We start from the raw sequence: 17,682 nt of genomic DNA on the forward strand, positions 1-17,682 counted from the left end.
CTGATCTGTACACAGTGGCTGCAGGAGGGACGTATGAGCCGGAAAAGCACTTCTTGACTGTGGTAAATTTTGAAAACGGACCTTTCATAGAACAGAACCATGCCCTGCCTAATTTCAGTAAGCCTCCTTCAAGCACCAGCAATGCTCTGGTTTGAGCATTTCTTATACTTTTTTTATGAGTTATCCTTGACCATGACAGCCAATTTATGTAATCAGTTCATTTGGATTTCAGGGGGATAAAAACTATCTGTATGAAGTCTTCCTGCTGTTTTGAGATATGTGGCTTTCAGCAATGGAAAATAAGAAAATGAAACCTCAATTGATATTCCAGTAGTATTTGTGTTTATTGAAATCAGTGGTGGTGTCCTTTTGAACTAGGACAAACCATGAAATGTGTGACTAAGAGCTCAGTCGGTTGCAGTGAGGAGGTGGCATCGTGGGAGTGTGAGGGCTGAGGAGGTGGGTTTGCTCTGGTCCCTGGTATCAGAGTGTGGAGCCAACCCCGATCTCACGATCTGTAGGAAACAGACATGTGGGGGAGTTAATGCCGATGATGGGGAGAGTGGGTTACAAAGAGACTTCAGACTCAGGTTCAAAAACTTTTCTCAAGGACCTAACAGGCATTAAGCACTGTGCTGGAACTCAGGGTGCGTCATGTACCTATCAGGGAATATGCATCCTTGTATCCTCACATCAGCCTGCAAGTACTGCAGCCTCATGGAACCGAGGCTGGAGAAGGCTAGTGAGAGGCCTGATATCCCTCAGCAAGACTCTCATCCGTTGCTGATTTTGATGGCAATGGTGTTGATATTGATGTTGTGGTTGTTCTTGATCACACACACACACACACACTTCAGTGTGTTTGAGCTCTTGTAGTGATGAGACTCAAGTTTTCCTTCACTGAGCCGTATGGAAGTTAGATCTGAAAACTCACTGATCAAGAAAATCAGAGATGAAGGGAAGGGGTCAAGGAGCCAGAATTAAGAACTGACATTGCAAGTTGGTAGAGTCAGGATTTGCCAAGAAGATGGTCGGTACTCAGCCCTTCTTCCGCTACAGTGAATGTCACTTCTGTATCATTAGGGCGATTATAGTGACAGTGCCCTCTACTGGTTCACAGAATTATCATCTCACATTATTAAAATCATTGTGACACCTAGTTTTAGGGTATATTTTTAGATATCATAAATTTTCAACATTATAATTTATGTGCTCATATAAAATTTAACTTGTACTGCTTTATTTATACTCACTTAAGGGGTTATAAAGAAGGATATCATGCTCTTTGTCAGTATTTGAAAGACTGAGTTTGCAGTACTTAGAATCTCTTTCACATGATATGATTAAATATTCAGTGCTTTGAGTATCTTTGATCCTTGGATATAAGAAATATTGCAATTTTTTGCCATAGGTCATTATAGTAAGCTACGTTTTCAGTTGTTTTTTCCATACCCTTCCTAAACCATTTTTGGATAAGGAAATTCCTATATGAAATACATGAATTATATAATAGGCTACCTCTATTTTAAAGTCCTAATATTCAGTTGGGAATATGAAGAGCTATGCCACTGTGCATTTTTTCCTTGGATATAAGGAACTTTTTCTTATATCAAGGCAGAATTTCTACTCAACACCACCAGGCTTAGGGGTATGGGAAGATAGTTTTTAAAAGTAAAAATTCTTAATTGATCTTTTGCTTCTAGTATCCAAGAAAATTTTCCAAGAATTTGTAGCTACATGGTGATATTCTCATTGCTACATGGAGAAGCTCAGAATCCTATGAGAATCACATTTTGAATTTGCTTCCCATATATTTGGGAATGTGATTGAGTTATACTTAATACCATTTTCAAGGAAATACTTCCTGATAGACAGCTAATTTAGTGCTGAGACAACATATTGATTGGCTGGCATCCTTAATTAACCAAACTTTCTTTTTTGGCTGTGTTCAGTGTGTAAGAGAAAGCAATAAAAGGCAAGCCAAATTAAAAGCCAATATTATTTTTCTTTCTTTAATTTCCAGGAAGAGGTCAAGGTCATATCAATTCAACCTAATCTTTTGCACTTCCTGCATTTGCAATGTTACGTCATGATTGCTGTTCTTAAAAAGATAACTAGATTCTAACCCCTTCCCGGGCAGTGTTATAATATCCTGTGTCAAGAGAACATTTTGTTATTCCAGAAGCTGGTTTACAGAGTAAATTAACAAGTATGGCACTCAAGATTAATGTTTGAGATTTTTTACCGCAAAGGAGGCATTATCAGTCCAAGTTCCCTGCAGGAAAAATATGGCACACCCAAACTGAATACCCAAAGGTATGGGTGGTGTTTAGGGAAACAGAGAAAGGTAGTTCATTACCCCTGCCCATTAGCAGTCGAGGATGGATCGAATGAGGCCCCCATCCCTTGGAAATGGGGAAATTTCCCTTCTTCCCTGAAGACGTCAGGGAAAGGAGCATTTCTCCGAAGAGACAGAGTCTTCATTTCCCAAGCCCAGCTAGAAGCCACAGCGATCCTGGGATCAGCGTCCCAGGGCTCAGAGCAGGGGCAGAGTGGATCTGGAGGGACAAACAGCCAAACTATAACACAGAAGAAGAGGAGGTGAAACACCAGTAACATCAATAGTGGCTAGACTGCCAGCAAGCCAAGCTGGATCGCAGCTCTGGGTCCTGGCTCGAGAAAAAAAGACAGCTGGCCTTCGCTGAGTGCTGTTCCAGTTACTGCTGCAATTTACCAAACCAACCTAAACGTAGTGTAATAAGACAGCCATCATTGTATCATGCTCATGATTCTGTAGGCCAGAAATTCAGACGGGGCATGGGGGCAATGGCGTGTTTCCACAGCTGGATGTTTGCACCTTGGCTAGGAAGGCTCCCCTAGCTGGGGGTGACTCAGATGCTAGGGGCTGGAATCACCAGGAGCCTTCTTCCCTAACGTGACTGGCAGCTGCGCTGATGACTCAAAGGCGGGGCTTATCTTGGACTGTCAACTGGGGAGCCTATGCCTGGCCCTTCCCAGGGTTCGGGCTTCTTGTACCTTGGCAGCTGGAGCGTCCTAGGAGTGAGAGAGCCTCAGGAATCAGGCGGAAGCTGCGTGGCCTTTTATGACCTGTCCTTTGAGCTCACACAGCCTCACCCCCACCGTTGGTTCAAGGAGAGGGTAGCCAGTCACCCCTGTTTGGATGGAGGGATGGCATGGTCGCATTGTGGAAAGAACTGGCCGAAAGAGAGGTTGTTGTTACAGCCATCACTGGAAACTGTGACTTGCCACTGAGGCAATATGAATTGGTGTACTTTCGAACTATTCTGACAACAATGGCTACCAACCATATTCTAGGTAAACTGTACAACTGTATTAACTAGAATACTTCCATCTAAAGTTTCCAGTGATTAAACTTTAACACTGGTGTCCCTTCATGGATTATAGATTTTACACTGCCAGACACTCCCTGGAATCAGCGTCCTGCCCTCAAACGGGTTCTGAATGTCTTTGTCACTTTCTTCCAGTTAGTTACATGATGTGTGGAGTGAAAAGCAGAGACTAAAACCCGGCACCCTTGGATTCTACTTACTTGTTGTATTTATTTAACCAGAACGTGTTATGGAATGGAATTACAGACTACATTTTACCGAGCGAACCCACAAGCACTAGAATTGAGGGAGATGCCGCTGGCCAGCTAGTGCCTTTCTGTAACGTGGGAGGAGTCGGGCTGTTGGGGTGGGGGGCCTCAAGGAGGATTTGGGTTTAGCTTTGTATCTGTCCTGTGAGACCTCACGGGCTAGGAGGCCAGAAGAGTACGGGTCACCAGGACCATCAATGCCCGCTGAGAAGCCGACACATCCTGGTCAATTTCCTGTTGCGCACCCCACAGCCTCTGCCTGGCCAGTCCGCCTGCTCATCTCGCCGCTGGGCCGGCGGATCGACCCAGGTGGTATCATTAACGTGTTCTTCAGGGGGTTACTTAATACCTTGTGCCCTCTTCTACTTCTGCCGTCAGGAGCCCCCAGCACACTTCTTGTTATTCGTGCCCAGGAACGAGCCTTTGAGGATGTTTCCAAACTGTTAGAGTCACCTCGTGGTTCTCTTTGATTTTTCTGACATCTTGAGTTTGCCAAACTACCCAGAGTTTTGATAAAGCTTCTACGTCTCTGAGCTTTTCCTTTTTCTACGTGACAGTGGCAGATCCATGTCAACTTTGCTGGCCCCAGCCCTTCTCCATCTCAGCGTCTAAGACTCCTCCACTCACAGTATCTGTGACTCCTCCCTCCTCCGCTCACAGTGTCTACAGCTCCTCCCCAGGAGTCTGTGACCTTCCCAACAATGGCTCACAAGTGGCGCGGTGACGCTTCTCTTTACAGTGTTGCTTCCGGCTGTCCAAAGTGTTTATTTACATGACAAAAGAAGAATAACACGTCATCTATCAGTTCAGAAAGCCTGTGTGGTTGAAAGGTTACCTCTCTTTTCAAAAAGAGTAAAACACTGTTTGATTTAACAATCACATGCTGCTGATGCATTTTAAAGGATTTACTTAACTGTTTGCAACTCCCTCTGATGTGTTTAAAGGGCGAGGTTCCATCACTGGTTTAGGAGTACAAGCACCACGCTGGGTGATTGGGCTGGGCCAAGTTCAAGAGAGGCAGGGCGAGGTGCCTCGTGAAGGAGGGTCGGCTGTAGTCCGGGTCCTGTTGGCCGTGTGGCTGGGGGAAGCCCCTCCCTGCCCTTGCCAGCAAAGGGAGGAAGTGGCCGTCTTATTGGTATATTCCAGTTGGGCACTATGGCCTTTCTAGTTCTGCAGCTCTGGACGCAACAAGCCCACTGTCCCGAGAGCCCAGGGTGGCAGCCTTCTGCAGGCTGATTGCTCTGTCCCCAGGGGCCTCAGTCTCCAGACGCCTTACCCCACATCTCACATTCAACACTGAAGTGTTCTCTCTCTCAAGAGGGATGATGGATGATTCTCTCCCTCACTGTCCCTTTACCTTTCAGTGTATGACACACTGGCCGTTCCTCCAAGTTCTCTTTTGCTAATGACATCCTAGTCAGTGGTCCTTCCAGTGGACCACTGGTCCTTCTCCAGCCAGTGGTCCTTCTCCTCTCCCAACCTACAGGACTTCACTGTGCCTCAGTTTCCTCATCTGTCAGATAGAGATCATGAGAGTGTTGACCTCATTGGGCTGTTGTGGGATTATAGTTGTATATGGTAACCGATAATAGGTAATATATTTTCTATGTGTTCATGCTTGTCTGAGACACACACCCATGGTTTAGAACAGTGCCCAGGACAAGGCAAGCACCGCATGAGTTAGCTCGTATTGTATATCCAAGGTCAAGTCCAGCCCGCAGATGAGCGTGCTTTGCCTGCCACTCCCTGTCTGCTTGTCTTACTCACGTTCCCGACCTGGTCTCCAGAGGCAGCAGTGTCATCAAAACCCTCTGCCTGAAACACATAACCTCTGAGACTTCACAGCATTATTTTGAATTTTATTCCTATCTTTCAGAGTTTATGAACCCCAACTAATAGAAAGTCTATTCCTTTCCCAACTGATCATATGGCAATGGTGCTGTGATGGCTGGGGATGTATACTTCCCTTACTTACATCTCACTTTGTTTTTTATTTGGCAGATGGGTGTTAGCCTTATCTCCACAGCTAGCCTGTAACCTGTACATTAGGGTAAACGTTAGTCTGCCAGTGTTATCTGTGGTCCTTCCGTCCATCGCCAACTGCAGCCTGAGTGTGGGTAACAAGAGGTCCCCAGTTCTCACTACTACTTTAAGAACCAAATACAGACAGCTCTCCCATCAGCTGTAAGCATAATCTCTTGACATGGCCAGGGGCCTGGCACTGAACATGTGGGCTCAGGACTCAGTGTGTGTGAACCTTTCTGCCCGCCCCCCAGGTGTCCGCCGCCAGACTGCCCATTGCGTGAGGAAGGGCCACGGCATGGTGAAAGCTACATTCTGTGACCCGGAAACACAGCCCAATGGGAGGCAGAAGAAGTGCCATGAAAAGGACTGTCCCCCCAGGTAAGCGGGGACAGCGGCTGGAGCTCTGGGTGCCTTCCTGGAACACTGTCTGATTTAATGGTAGACACTGCTCAGCGATAAAGGGGGAGCCTGGAGCTTTGTTATTAGAATAAAGGCAGGAAAGCTATTCTGGGCATCTGTGGCTGCGCATGGGAGCTTCTGGCAGGCTATGAGGGGGACGTTTTCCTCCCAGAGAGCAGTATTTCTTATGAGACAAAGCTGGTGTGTTGTGTGTTTAGTTATCTGGTCAGACTAAGCCTGAAAGTCTTCAACAATGCTACATAGATCACCCAAAAGTCTATCAATGATTGGGTTTGGCTTTCCTAAGAGCACTTTACCAGTGTGTTACCAGGGTGACAGCCACCTGCAGACAACTCGACACTTCAGATCCCGGCGCCCACTTGCCCCGAAGGCTGTCGGAAGGGTAGATGTAGGAGCCAGGCTTCCTTAACCTCAGCACATCATACTTGGGGCCGGATAGTTCTTTGTCGTGTATAGGGTCTGTCTTGTGCATTATAGGATGTTTAACAGTGTTCCTGATCTGTAGCAACTTAGAGCTTAGTAGCTCCCTGCCCATCCCCCTCACATCCAGGTTGTGACAATCAAAATGTCTCCAAATGTCTCCTGGGGGACAAAGCCATCCTTGGTTGGAACCACTGTAATAGAGGTGTCTGTTCGCTGTTACTCTTATTGGTCGAAGATATTGGGATCCTAGAAGGTGGCTTGGATGTTGTTATGAGGTGTTTATGTTTAAAAAGAGAGAGAGGAAGAGGGAGTGAGGAAGGAAAGAAGGAAGGAAGGAAGGAAGGAAGGAAGGATGGATTCTGGGGAGTATTTTCATCCTCTAGTGACCTTAAACAGGGGTGTATTTAGGTTGTAGATTCCATCAGGCATTCATTGCAGTCCCAAGAAGACACACCAAGAGTTTAGTTTAACGGGAGGTGACTAGTTGGCGTAACAAATCAAACAAATGACAGGCTGAATTCTAAAGAAGCGCTGGGTGAATATGATAAACGCCAAAGAACTAAGTAAAGAAACGAAGAGTCCAGACAAGCCATGTCAGCATCTTGTAGGTTCAAACAGCAGGGACCCAGGAGCGGGACATTCTCACCTCTGAGTCAGAGGCCTGGTCTCTCCCCAGTTGCATGGGTCCTTGTAGGGAAGAGGTGGGCTGGGAGCAGAGCCGGCCGGCCTCAGTAGAGGCAGGACAGTGGTGCTGCCACCCGCCCCCACCTCGCTGGACCTCTGCCGGGAACAACTAGGCACTCCAGGGTTAGGCCAGCGCTAGGCCGTGTGCGCCCTTGCGGTTTCTGGGGATCCTTCTTGGGGAAGAGTCAGCCGGGATGATGAGCATTTCTTAGAGCTACTGGACAGCCTGCTGTTCTGCCCGTCAAAGCAGCAGTATGTGCTTGTGAAAGTAGACTAGAAGTAAACAGTGGGTTTTTTTAAGCACCTACTTCACTCTTGGCAACGTTTTAGAGATGCTGATATATTCTCCTTATTGTTCTCAACTACTTGGATCAATAACTATTCTTATGCCCATTTTACAGAGGGAGAAAGGTTCATGACCTCATTCAGTATCATGCGGCCAGTCGATGGCCGAGGTTTGAATGCAAGGCTGTCTAGCTATAAGCCTGCCGTGCATCTGCAGGAGGCAGACTCAGGGAGAGGCCGGTACCACTCCTCCCATTTGCGCTGGCCCAAAGCAAAGCCAGCACGGTGCTAGGGGTGGTGGGAGCCAACAAAGCCTGATGCAGACACTCACTTGCTGAGGCCAAGGCACAACTGGGGCCATCGGCTGTGTACATAGATTGTGGACTCGGTGTCGGCTCTGTGTTTTATAACAAACATCAGTCTGTAGCTGACATTTTCATATTCACCTGTAACTAAAAGCTTGGTTTCCCTGTTTCTAGAATTTTCTATCCACAAGGGTGGTGATCTCTACCTACTTCTGCACTCCAGTTACCAGAGCTTTCTGATAAGATACAAGCAGGGCTAGAAGAAGATGGATATTGCCATGGCTGGCATAGCTCAGTGGTTTGAGTGTGGGCTGTGAACCAAAGTGTCGCAGGTTTGATTCCCAGTCAGGGCACATGCCTGGGTTGCAGGCCACAGCCCCCAGCAGCCGCACATTGATGTTTCTCTCTCTCTCTCTCTCTCTCTTTCTCCCTCCCTTCCCTCTCTAAAAAATAAGTAAATAAAATCTTTAAAAAAAAAGATGGATATTGGGGCAAGAGTCCAGAGGACAGAAAATGAGCCGAGGTTGAACCCCTGTAGACCCAGAGGAGGGACCTTGATCAAGTAATTCTTCAGTCATACAGTCTGAGCTCTCTGGACTTGAAATTGGCCCTGAATGTGGTCATGGGGTAGCTGACACCTGGTTCAGAGACAGCCATATCCTGTCCCCTGGAGGCAGCAAGTGTTACCTGATTTGGAAAACAGGGTCTTTGCAGATGTGACTAAGGGTCTTGAAATGGGGAGAGTGCCCTGGATTATCCACTTGGGCCCCAGATGTCTTTACAAGTGTTCTCCTCACAGACAGGCAGAGGGACACCCACCCACACACACACACACACACACACACACACACACGCGAGAAGGCAATGTGAAGATGCAGCAGAGAGAGATGGGAAGACACTAACCTCACAGACTGACGTGAGACGCCACAAGCCAAGGGCGCTGGCGGTCATCCCAGACTGAAAGAGGCCGGGAACAGCTCTTCCCTGGAGCATCTGGAGAGGGTGCTGCCTGCCTCTGCTTTGATTGCACCCCAGTGATCCTGATTCCGGATGTCTGGCCTCCAGATTTCTGTCGCTTTGAACTGCCACGTTTGTGGTAATTGTTATGGAAACTAAGACAGGCAGTTGAGTGCAAACACGATGCAGAAGCAAGGCAAGTGCGGACAAGAGCCCACCGCCAGGTCACAGAGGCTCCAAAACTCGGAAAACCACATGATTAGGGCTTTCTTAAGGCATGTGGCAAAGGATTTTTTTTTTGAATAGCACACATATGTCACTTCCTAAGGAAACGTACTGCCAGGAAGGTTATACAGAATACATCGGCAAGACGGAGCTGTGGTTGTGTGGGCTGGGGCGGGCAGGCACGAGTCTGACTGGTGCCTCGCCCAGTGCCCTGCCTCCTGGTCCCTGCCCATGTGGTCCTTGCCCTCCTTGGGGCTTTGTGGTTACTTGACATCCCCTGATTTCTCAGTTCTAAGAGCTGCACTGTTAGAACAAGGTCAGTGATGCATTCCTCCCCTCCCCCAGAATGCTTCTTCAGCTGAGTTCATGATACAGCTTGTTGATGCAGAGCAAAATTTTGAAATGCACCCACTGCACAGCCCCCTCACACCCAAGTGCTGTAGGCAGTTAGGATGGCAGTTGGGACGGAAGCACTGATGCCACGTGCAGGAGGAGCTGGGCCACGGGACCACCACTGTGTGTCCCAGCCGGCTCCAATGCGACAGACACCCAGTGCCCAGGCTTCCTGGTGCACATTTTGACGCTTCTGCCATTTCACACCGATGCTCTTCAAGGGAGGAGAGAGCAGCCCGCCCAGTCCCCTGGCTTCGCTGCTGTGCTGGGAACGTGATTTCCTCCAAATAGTTTGGAAGATACGCTTAAGGAAAAGAGCAAAGCGTAAGCAACTTGACAGCTCTTTTTAAAGCTTCGTCATTTGGTAGCATTTTATACTATTTGAGTACTTTTCCTTCTGCCTGGTACGTATCTATTTCCAAAGTTCTGAGTTTCTTGGAGGCTTTTTCAGCGCATCGTTCATGCCTGGGCGTCGCACGCAGTCAGTCGTTAAAGGTCAGCAAAACGAGCAGATCAGGCCTGAATTGGCCCAGTTCCCACCTTAAGGTACAGTCCGCAGAGACAGATATGAATGACCCCACTGGTGTTTGTGTAGCCTCGAAAGTAAAATGTTTGTCCTTCTTGTTGTTTTTATACTCAGGGTGACACACATACTTGTACATACACATACACACTTGCACGTTAATGGTTAAAACTTATGATACCCTTATTTAGGAGAGGACTTGACTTCACCTAGCTAAATTCATTGGAATTTCATGTTTTAAATTTATTTTGCCCTTCTGTGGTATAGGAATTCCCTTCTCCGAATCCATCCTTGCTTATTTAATGCGTCTGGACTAAAACTTTTGTCAAAGGTGACAACTAGCGAAGTCACCTCTGGTGCTTCCCTGATGCCATTCATGCATGTGGAAATCAGTGAACTGGGCCAGAAGATTTCGACTTTGGAAAATGTTAACTAAGCATAGCATGTAACAGGTACAATTTCTTCCGAAGTAGGCTATGGTGCGCTAAATAGAATTCCATGAAATACTCTGACATAAGGTTAATTTAGAAAAATCCTTACTTGTGATTGAATTATAGCTTCCCAAAATATTTATGAAACAGTCAGGGTAGAGGGTAGATATTTTCCCCAGGTGGTCTATGAGGGGGTACAGTTTCAGAGAAATTGGATGTCGTGTCCTAGGGTAAAGGGGTGGGGAGGAAAATTATAGTTTTTAAGAGCCAACCATCCTTCCCTTCCTTCCCTCCCTCCCTTCCTCCCTCCCTCCCTCCTTTCCTCCCTCCCTCCATTCCTTCCTTCCTTCTTTTACTTATGAATCTATATCAACACATCATAATCACCCCAAGTCCATAGTTTACCTTTGGGTTCACCCTTGGTGGTGTACACCCCATGTGCTCGGACAAACGCATAATGAATGACACATGCTCATCACTGTAACGTCACGTTGAGCATTTTCACTGCCCTGACCATCCTCTGTGCTCTGCCCGTCGAGCTCCCCCGCTCCCAGCCCCTGGCAACCACTGATCTTCTTACTGTCTCTGTAGCTTTGCCCTTCCTAGAATGTCATATATTGGAATCATATAGTGTGTAGCCTTTTCAGATTGGCTTCCTTCACTGAGTAATGTGCACTTCCGGTGTCTTCGTGTCTTTTCATGGCTTGATAGTTCATTTTTTAGAGTTGACATTTTTTAGACATTTTCATTGTCTGGATAGACCACAGTTGATCAGTTCACCCACGGAAGGACCTCTTGGTTGATTCCGAGTTTTGGCAGCAATGAATGAAGTTGCCATAAACATCCACATGCAGGTTTTGTGTGGACATATGTTTGCAACTCCTTTGGGTAAATACCAAGGAGCATATTTACCCAAAGGAGCTGAAAACATATTGAGAACCCACTCTTCTTTAATCCTTTTTTGTTACCACATCATTCATTCTTGTTAGCAGCTCTGTGTGTTCTTTTTATACCGTTGTATACATGAGGACACTAGAGGCTTCACAAAAAATTCCCAGGTCATTTAGCCACAGCGGTAGAGTCTGGACTCGAACCCGGTTCTGTCTGCTGAGAAGTCTCCACTGGCACTACCATGTCATGCTGCTGCCCAGGGCCTCAGGGTGGACCGGTTCTTGTGCTAAAACCAGAACCCCAAATTGAAAATACTTCTCACACATTAAAACCCAATGAAAATGATATAAACAAGCAAGAAGATCTGACTCTAAAGCTAAATTATGCAGGCAAATCCACAAAGGAATTAAAGAAAATAAATTAAATGAATTTGCTTTTTTAAAGAATAAATGTTGATCACTTAGTTGCTATTATTTGCTTTTGCCAGCTGGGTTGGGTACTTTCCTTGGATGTGAATTTGAAGTTGCAACGTCTCCCTCTGTCACTGAACTTTCATCACAGAGTATCTGAAAAGTTCACACCCATCATTCAGAGTCACTTCCGCTCCCACAGTGATTTCATATGCAAAACTTAGTCTTATTTATTTATGGGTATTGTCCTTCAGTACTAATTTTTGTACATCCAGTTTGGATATTCTGTGTTCTTTCCCAAATGCATATTTAAGAGAGAACCTTTAAAAGTAAAGGTTCTGATCATCTAAAAGTCATAGAACATTCTGATACTCCTCATATAAGACATGTGTGTTATGTGGTCAGTGGCTTCCAGGATGGAGTAGCCTGTCGACAAACAAATTCTTTGCGGTTAAAATGTACGTGACTCCAGAAAGAGGTCATTCGAGTCTCTTCTCCCTGCTGACTTCTCTGAAATCTGCTTTCTATCCTGGCTCCGTAACCTACACTTTTGTGCCTCGCTTTGTGGTTGAATTGAAAAAAGTGCACATGCACACACACCTGTGTGCGTGTTGGGAGTGTTCGGTGACCTTCTCTCCTGGGACCACGTGTGTCTGCAGGTGGTGGGCCGGGGAGTGGGAAGCGTGTTCGGCGACGTGCGGGCCCCACGGGGAGAAGAGGCGCACGGTGCTGTGCATCCAGACCATGGGCTCCGACGAGCAGGCGCTGCCGGCCAAGGACTGCCAGCATCTGCTGAAGCCCAAGCCCCTCGTCTCCTGCAACAGAGACATCTTGTGTCCGTCGGACTGGACAGTAGGCAACTGGAGTGAGGTGAGCCCAGGGGCAAAAGGGGAAACTGTCGTTTTTTATGCTCCATCGGCACCCCCCACTCCTTGTCATCGGCCAATCCAAAGGGACCCCAGAGAAAATGGCACAACGGCTAGCGTCTGGCCCCGCTGGCCGGGTTCCTGCGTTCTCCACCCAGTGTTCTGTCTGGCTTGTTTCCCATTCTTACAGGATCCCCCTCGCACTTGTCCAGTAGTCAGATGCCTGCCAGTGTTGATGAAATCATCAGGGTATTTCGTGGCCTGTTGTTAGTCCATCGGTTGCAAATCAGAGCCCCCCGCCCACCCCAACAGCCAGTGTGTCAGACCTTCACCAGCAGTTGTGTTTCACCGGAGCCACCACAGTAAAGTGGAACCAAAGGGGTGTTGCTCTCATGGTGGGATGACAGGCAGCACACCTGGCACTTGAAGAGACCCCTCCAACACCTGTCAAGGCCAGCCCTGACCAAGGTTTAGGAGATTGCTGTTATCAGCCACATCAACTTAAATACATTTTGCATATCCCCAAAATTAAGCTGATCTAACTCTCTGAGTGTAACTGGAAGTTAGTGAGCGAGGTCACGAGAACTCCCAGATTGCAGGGCGTACCAAACCCTTTGGAAAGGGTGTCTCCCACTGTTGATGAACTACCCTCCTTCCGTTTCAGAAAAGGCCTGGGATCTACTCTCACGTGTGAGTGTGTCTGGCTTTTAATATGATTCTACCTGACGCAGGCAAGTGAAAATGGAGCTTTTGAGGCCTGGTGAGACGTTGAGTGTCCTCAGTATGAAGGGAAAGATTCGTCAGAACTCAGTTAGTAGACTTCACAGAGTGCATAGACAGTTTACATTAATTTAATAGCATCAGAACCCAAGGAAAGATATCACTATCTCTTTGAAAAGGTGGGCAACTTATTTAAATCTTTCCACGATCTGTAGCTCAAAGCCCAGGGAGACTTCACTTACGCAGTCGTGGTTTGTATTTTCAGTCTGTGGAGGGTGAATGGTTGGTCCTGAGCCTCAGCTGGTCTCCAGGAGATATATATTTCCACGGAAAACTAGACGAATGCAGAAACAAAATATAAACACGTAAAACGTAAAAGTTTCAGCTGCACAGTTCAGTTTCTGTGGGCCCGCCCTGGTTTGCAGTGAACCCGAGTGTGAGAACCAATGCGCTTTCCCACCCGGGATGACCACTGTCCCTCTTTCCCAGTGCTCCGTGTCCTGTGGCGGCGGAGTGCGGATTCGCAGTGTCACGTGCGCCAAGAACCACGACGAGCCCTGTGACGCGGCGAGAAAGCCCAACAGCCGAGCTCTGTGTGGCCTTCAGCAATGCCCGTCCAGCCGGAGAATGATGAACCCCGGCAAAGGCACAGTGTTCACTGGGAAAAGGCCACCGACGTCTGAGCGTGACCCCGTCAAGCCCATCCCACCAACGACACCCGGGCCCGGGATGCTGGCCACGCCCACAGCAGCGCCTGAGCCTGTGACCACAGGTGCTCCGGCAGTCGGCAGCCCCAGTCCTGCCCCAGCCTCCGAAGGAGCCCCGGATGGGAATCGGTGGCAGAATAGCTCCACCCACACGGCGCTGGACACCCATCACGTCATCTCCACTGGAACTACTTCCCAGCCCACCCTCACCACCTGGTCTCCGAGTATCCAGCCAGAGGAAGAGCGTGTTTCCAATGCAGACCCTGGTCCTACCTCAGAAGGAGACCTTTTCGCTACAACTGTGATCGGTTCGGAGTTGTCATCGTCCAGCAACCCCGTGACGTGGCAGGTGACTCCGTTTTACGATACCTGGAGCAAAGGGCCAGACACAGAGGCTCCTAGTGGCTCAGGGGAAGACAGGGAACAACCCCAGAACACAGATGAAAACAACTCTGTAATATGGACCAAGACCGTAGCACCAGGAAAGGATGCTTTGGGGGGAAGAAGTACAGGAATGCCATTTGGACCTCCGCCAACACCTTATCTTTGGGGGGCATCCTTGTGGCCACCTGTCAGCACAGTGACAGAAGGACTGCTCCCCAGCCAAGGGCCCACTGCTCTCAAAAATGGCACACCCAAAGCCGAGGGGACAGTCACTGGAAAACCTGAGGATGCTCCTCTCCCCCTGGGGGGAGACCACCAGCCAGCACCCTCGGAAAAGCCAGTAAACCACGATGCCCCAGCACTTCCGAGCAACACGGAGCTGACACGGAGTTCTGAACCAGCGCTGACTGAGGAGGATGCCACCAGCCTGATCGCCGAGGGGTTCCTGCTGAATGTCTCCAATTACACGCAGCTCTCGCACGGCCACAGCTCTGCGCACTGGGTCGTTGGAAACTGGACGGAGGTAGGTGTCCCATGGCTCACCCCATGCCTGTGTTGCTCTGGGAAATAGTGAGGGGTGTTGCATTCTTGTGCTAACTTCAAAATGGGCATGTAGGAAATATATTCTAACGCGGAATCAGCGTGAATCAATCAGATTTATGCACTCACCTCCGTCTTTGCCTCTGTAACTCCAAAAATGGGAAAAAAAGAGTCTCCAGGGAAGACGAGGACAGAGGTAGTGAGGGCTGGGTCAGCCAGCTGTGTGACAGTGGGGACTTCAGTCATGTCGCTGAGCCTGCTCTGCGTCTGTGGAGCAGTGAGCCAGGGTGGGTCGTCTCCAGCATCCCCTCCAGTGGGAACCGGTGCCGACCCTGTGCCGAAGGCCGGCTGAGAGGGTGCGCTTCCTTCGGAGAGCCAAAGTTTGAGCCCCGATTACACCTGTCAAGTAATAACAGTTAGAACGTAAATCTAACACCACACTCTTTCAACGAGTTCTACAGCTCACTGTATTAATGACTTGGGGGTGGAGGGTGGTGTTTGCTTATATACAAAAAAATTGTTTTGGCTTTCAAACAAGTTAGAATATGGAGGGAAGAGAAGGTACTCGATGAAAAATGTTGGCCCCTATTTTCAGGCTTTAGGCATTTGGCTAGACGTGTGTTTTTCCTTTTCTAGAACTAATTCAAAATCATTTCTCGCCCATTTGAATTTCAAGTGCACAGTATATGTCCTTGTGAACATTATTTCACAACTCAGAAGAGGACTTTGTGGCAAGATAATCATTCAGCATTTTGATGACATTTCATGGCTCATGCTTTGTAGCCAAAAGGAAGTGAAGCAATAGTAACTAGTATAAAAAAACAAACATTTCATTTATAAAGCATGTTAATTTCCAAATCCCTTTTATATACAATCTCTTATTTCCTCCTTTTCACAGCCCTGAGGAGCAGGTAGGGTCCGATTTACATCAAGTTATAAGCAGAGAAACTAAGATTTCCAACGGTTCCGCGACTTCTCTAAGGACACTGGCCATTTGGATAATGAGCCTTCTAATTCTTTCCCCTCTAATCTGCTGTCTCTAGCGAATTTCAGCACCAATGAACAGCTGAGCTGTATAAAAAATTTTTGTGGAATGAATCGTTACCTTTAGTCACAGAATTGACCATATTGGCAATAAGTAGGTAAATCAAGCTTTCAAAAATTTTTGTTCGCACTCAAACCCTGATTTCACATTGATTCACATGTGATTTCTTAAGTAAGTTATCACATCTCCTATCAATGTAGCAGCAGCTTAGCGTCTCCATTCGCATGTAAAGGGTACAGGTTCGGGAGGAAAGAAAGCTGTTCGTGTGCAGAGGAATGGTCTTATGATTCCTGACATTTCAGTCATATTTTCTCCATTGGGAAAGTTTGTGTGGGCTCTTTATAGTGAGGAGGAGAGGACATAGACAGTGAGCATTTCTAAAGCATGCACCATGCTTTAATAGCATGATTTTATGCTAATTAACATGAATTCTCTCATTGAATCCTCACCACCACCCAAGGAGATTAGTAATAGTTTCCCCGTTTTAGACAGGAGGAAGCGGAAGCTGAGAGGAGTTGAGAGCTAGCCAGGATCCCACACCCTCCCGCGTGGCGGGGCAGGGACTCGGCCCCAGGCAGGCAGACCTCAGAGCCTCCGGCCCATAGCTTGGCCAATGAGGAAATATCACCACTCTGTCTGCTTTCTGTTGTAGCAGTTTCTTCTCTTGTCAGATGGCACAGAAACAATTCTGGCTGAGAGGTGACCCTGGGTAGACAGTTGAGAAAATCACGAAGTTCACAAGAAAGTATTTTACATAACATTGAGGGCTCCATGGTTCCTTTTGAGCTCACAGGGTCAAATGGCTCCTACACTGTCACCACAGTGGGGTCAGCCTGGAAATAAAATTGACCTCTTTCCACTTTGTAAGTGATGTCCTTGAAAGGATGCACTGGAAAGTAGGACCCTCAAAGGTACCTTCCCTTCCAAACACATGGGGCATCCCTAAAGGACAGATAAACGGGCTTGTTGTCCTCCATCCGTCAATGCATTCTAGGCAGTGTACGGCCTCCGCAGACTCAAAGACAAAGAGAACACGGTATGGAAACTGAGGCTACTAGTTAGTTTGTGTGATTTTGTTAATTAGTTCATGGAGATGTAGTCTGAAGGCACCTACAATTAAAGACACGGTGGGCCTTGAGAAGAGGAGAACCTGGTCAAACAGCATATGAAAGAGTAGGTTGTAAAAGACTTAGGTATAGAGTTGATGTCAGAATAATCAGAGTATGACATGTGTACCGTATGTATATGAAGTTAGAAACCACACACACACACACACACACACACACACACAGCTAGGCTGTTGTAACAAACTGAGCCATACATATTGCAGTTCCCTACAATAGAAGTTGATTTCTCACTCACATAATAATACAAGGGAATTCCAGACCTGCGATGGTGGCTACAGAGAATGAGACTCTGGTCCATGCAGTCATTCGGGAATCTGGGCTGACAAGGGCCCTGCCACCATTCTCCTCTCATCAGATTTGTCCTGAGTCACCATCCTAGACTCAGAAAGGGAGAAGAGCACAGAGGCGCTCCTGCAGGGGGCTTTATGGGCCAGGCCTGAAGGGGGCACAGAATATTTCTGCTCACACTCCATTGTCTAGAACTCAGTCACGTGACCCAACCCAGCTGCAAGGCAGCTGAGAAATTTATTCTAATGACAGGCCCCGGAAGAAGAGAGGAAAGCTTATGGTAGTGGATATCTAGCCATCTCTGCCACTGCATGACACAGCCCTGTGTGTGGTTGAGGAAGCTGATTCTGGACGCAGTGAGGATGAGGGATTTGACCTGTCAGGAGGTTCCTGCAGTGGTCTGGCTGAGGCGTG

The 17,682-nt window shown here is 47.7% G+C and overlaps 1 protein-coding gene across 1 annotated transcript in view; it reads left to right on the forward strand.

Moving 5' to 3' along the window:
* Positions 1 to 17,682, forward strand: part of ADAMTS12 (ADAM metallopeptidase with thrombospondin type 1 motif 12) — a 260,203-nt gene that overhangs the window by 202,629 nt on the left and 39,892 nt on the right. Inside the window, exon 19 of the mRNA XM_028517194.2 lies at positions 13,667 to 14,791. Within this exon, the coding sequence (XP_028372995.1) occupies positions 13,667 to 14,791 (1,125 nt within the window). The remainder of the gene's footprint in view (positions 1 to 13,666; positions 14,792 to 17,682) is intronic.

Source organism: Phyllostomus discolor, chromosome 3, assembly GCF_004126475.2.
Source record: "Phyllostomus discolor isolate MPI-MPIP mPhyDis1 chromosome 3, mPhyDis1.pri.v3, whole genome shotgun sequence".
In the NCBI taxonomy this organism is placed as follows: domain Eukaryota; kingdom Metazoa; phylum Chordata; class Mammalia; order Chiroptera; family Phyllostomidae; genus Phyllostomus; species Phyllostomus discolor.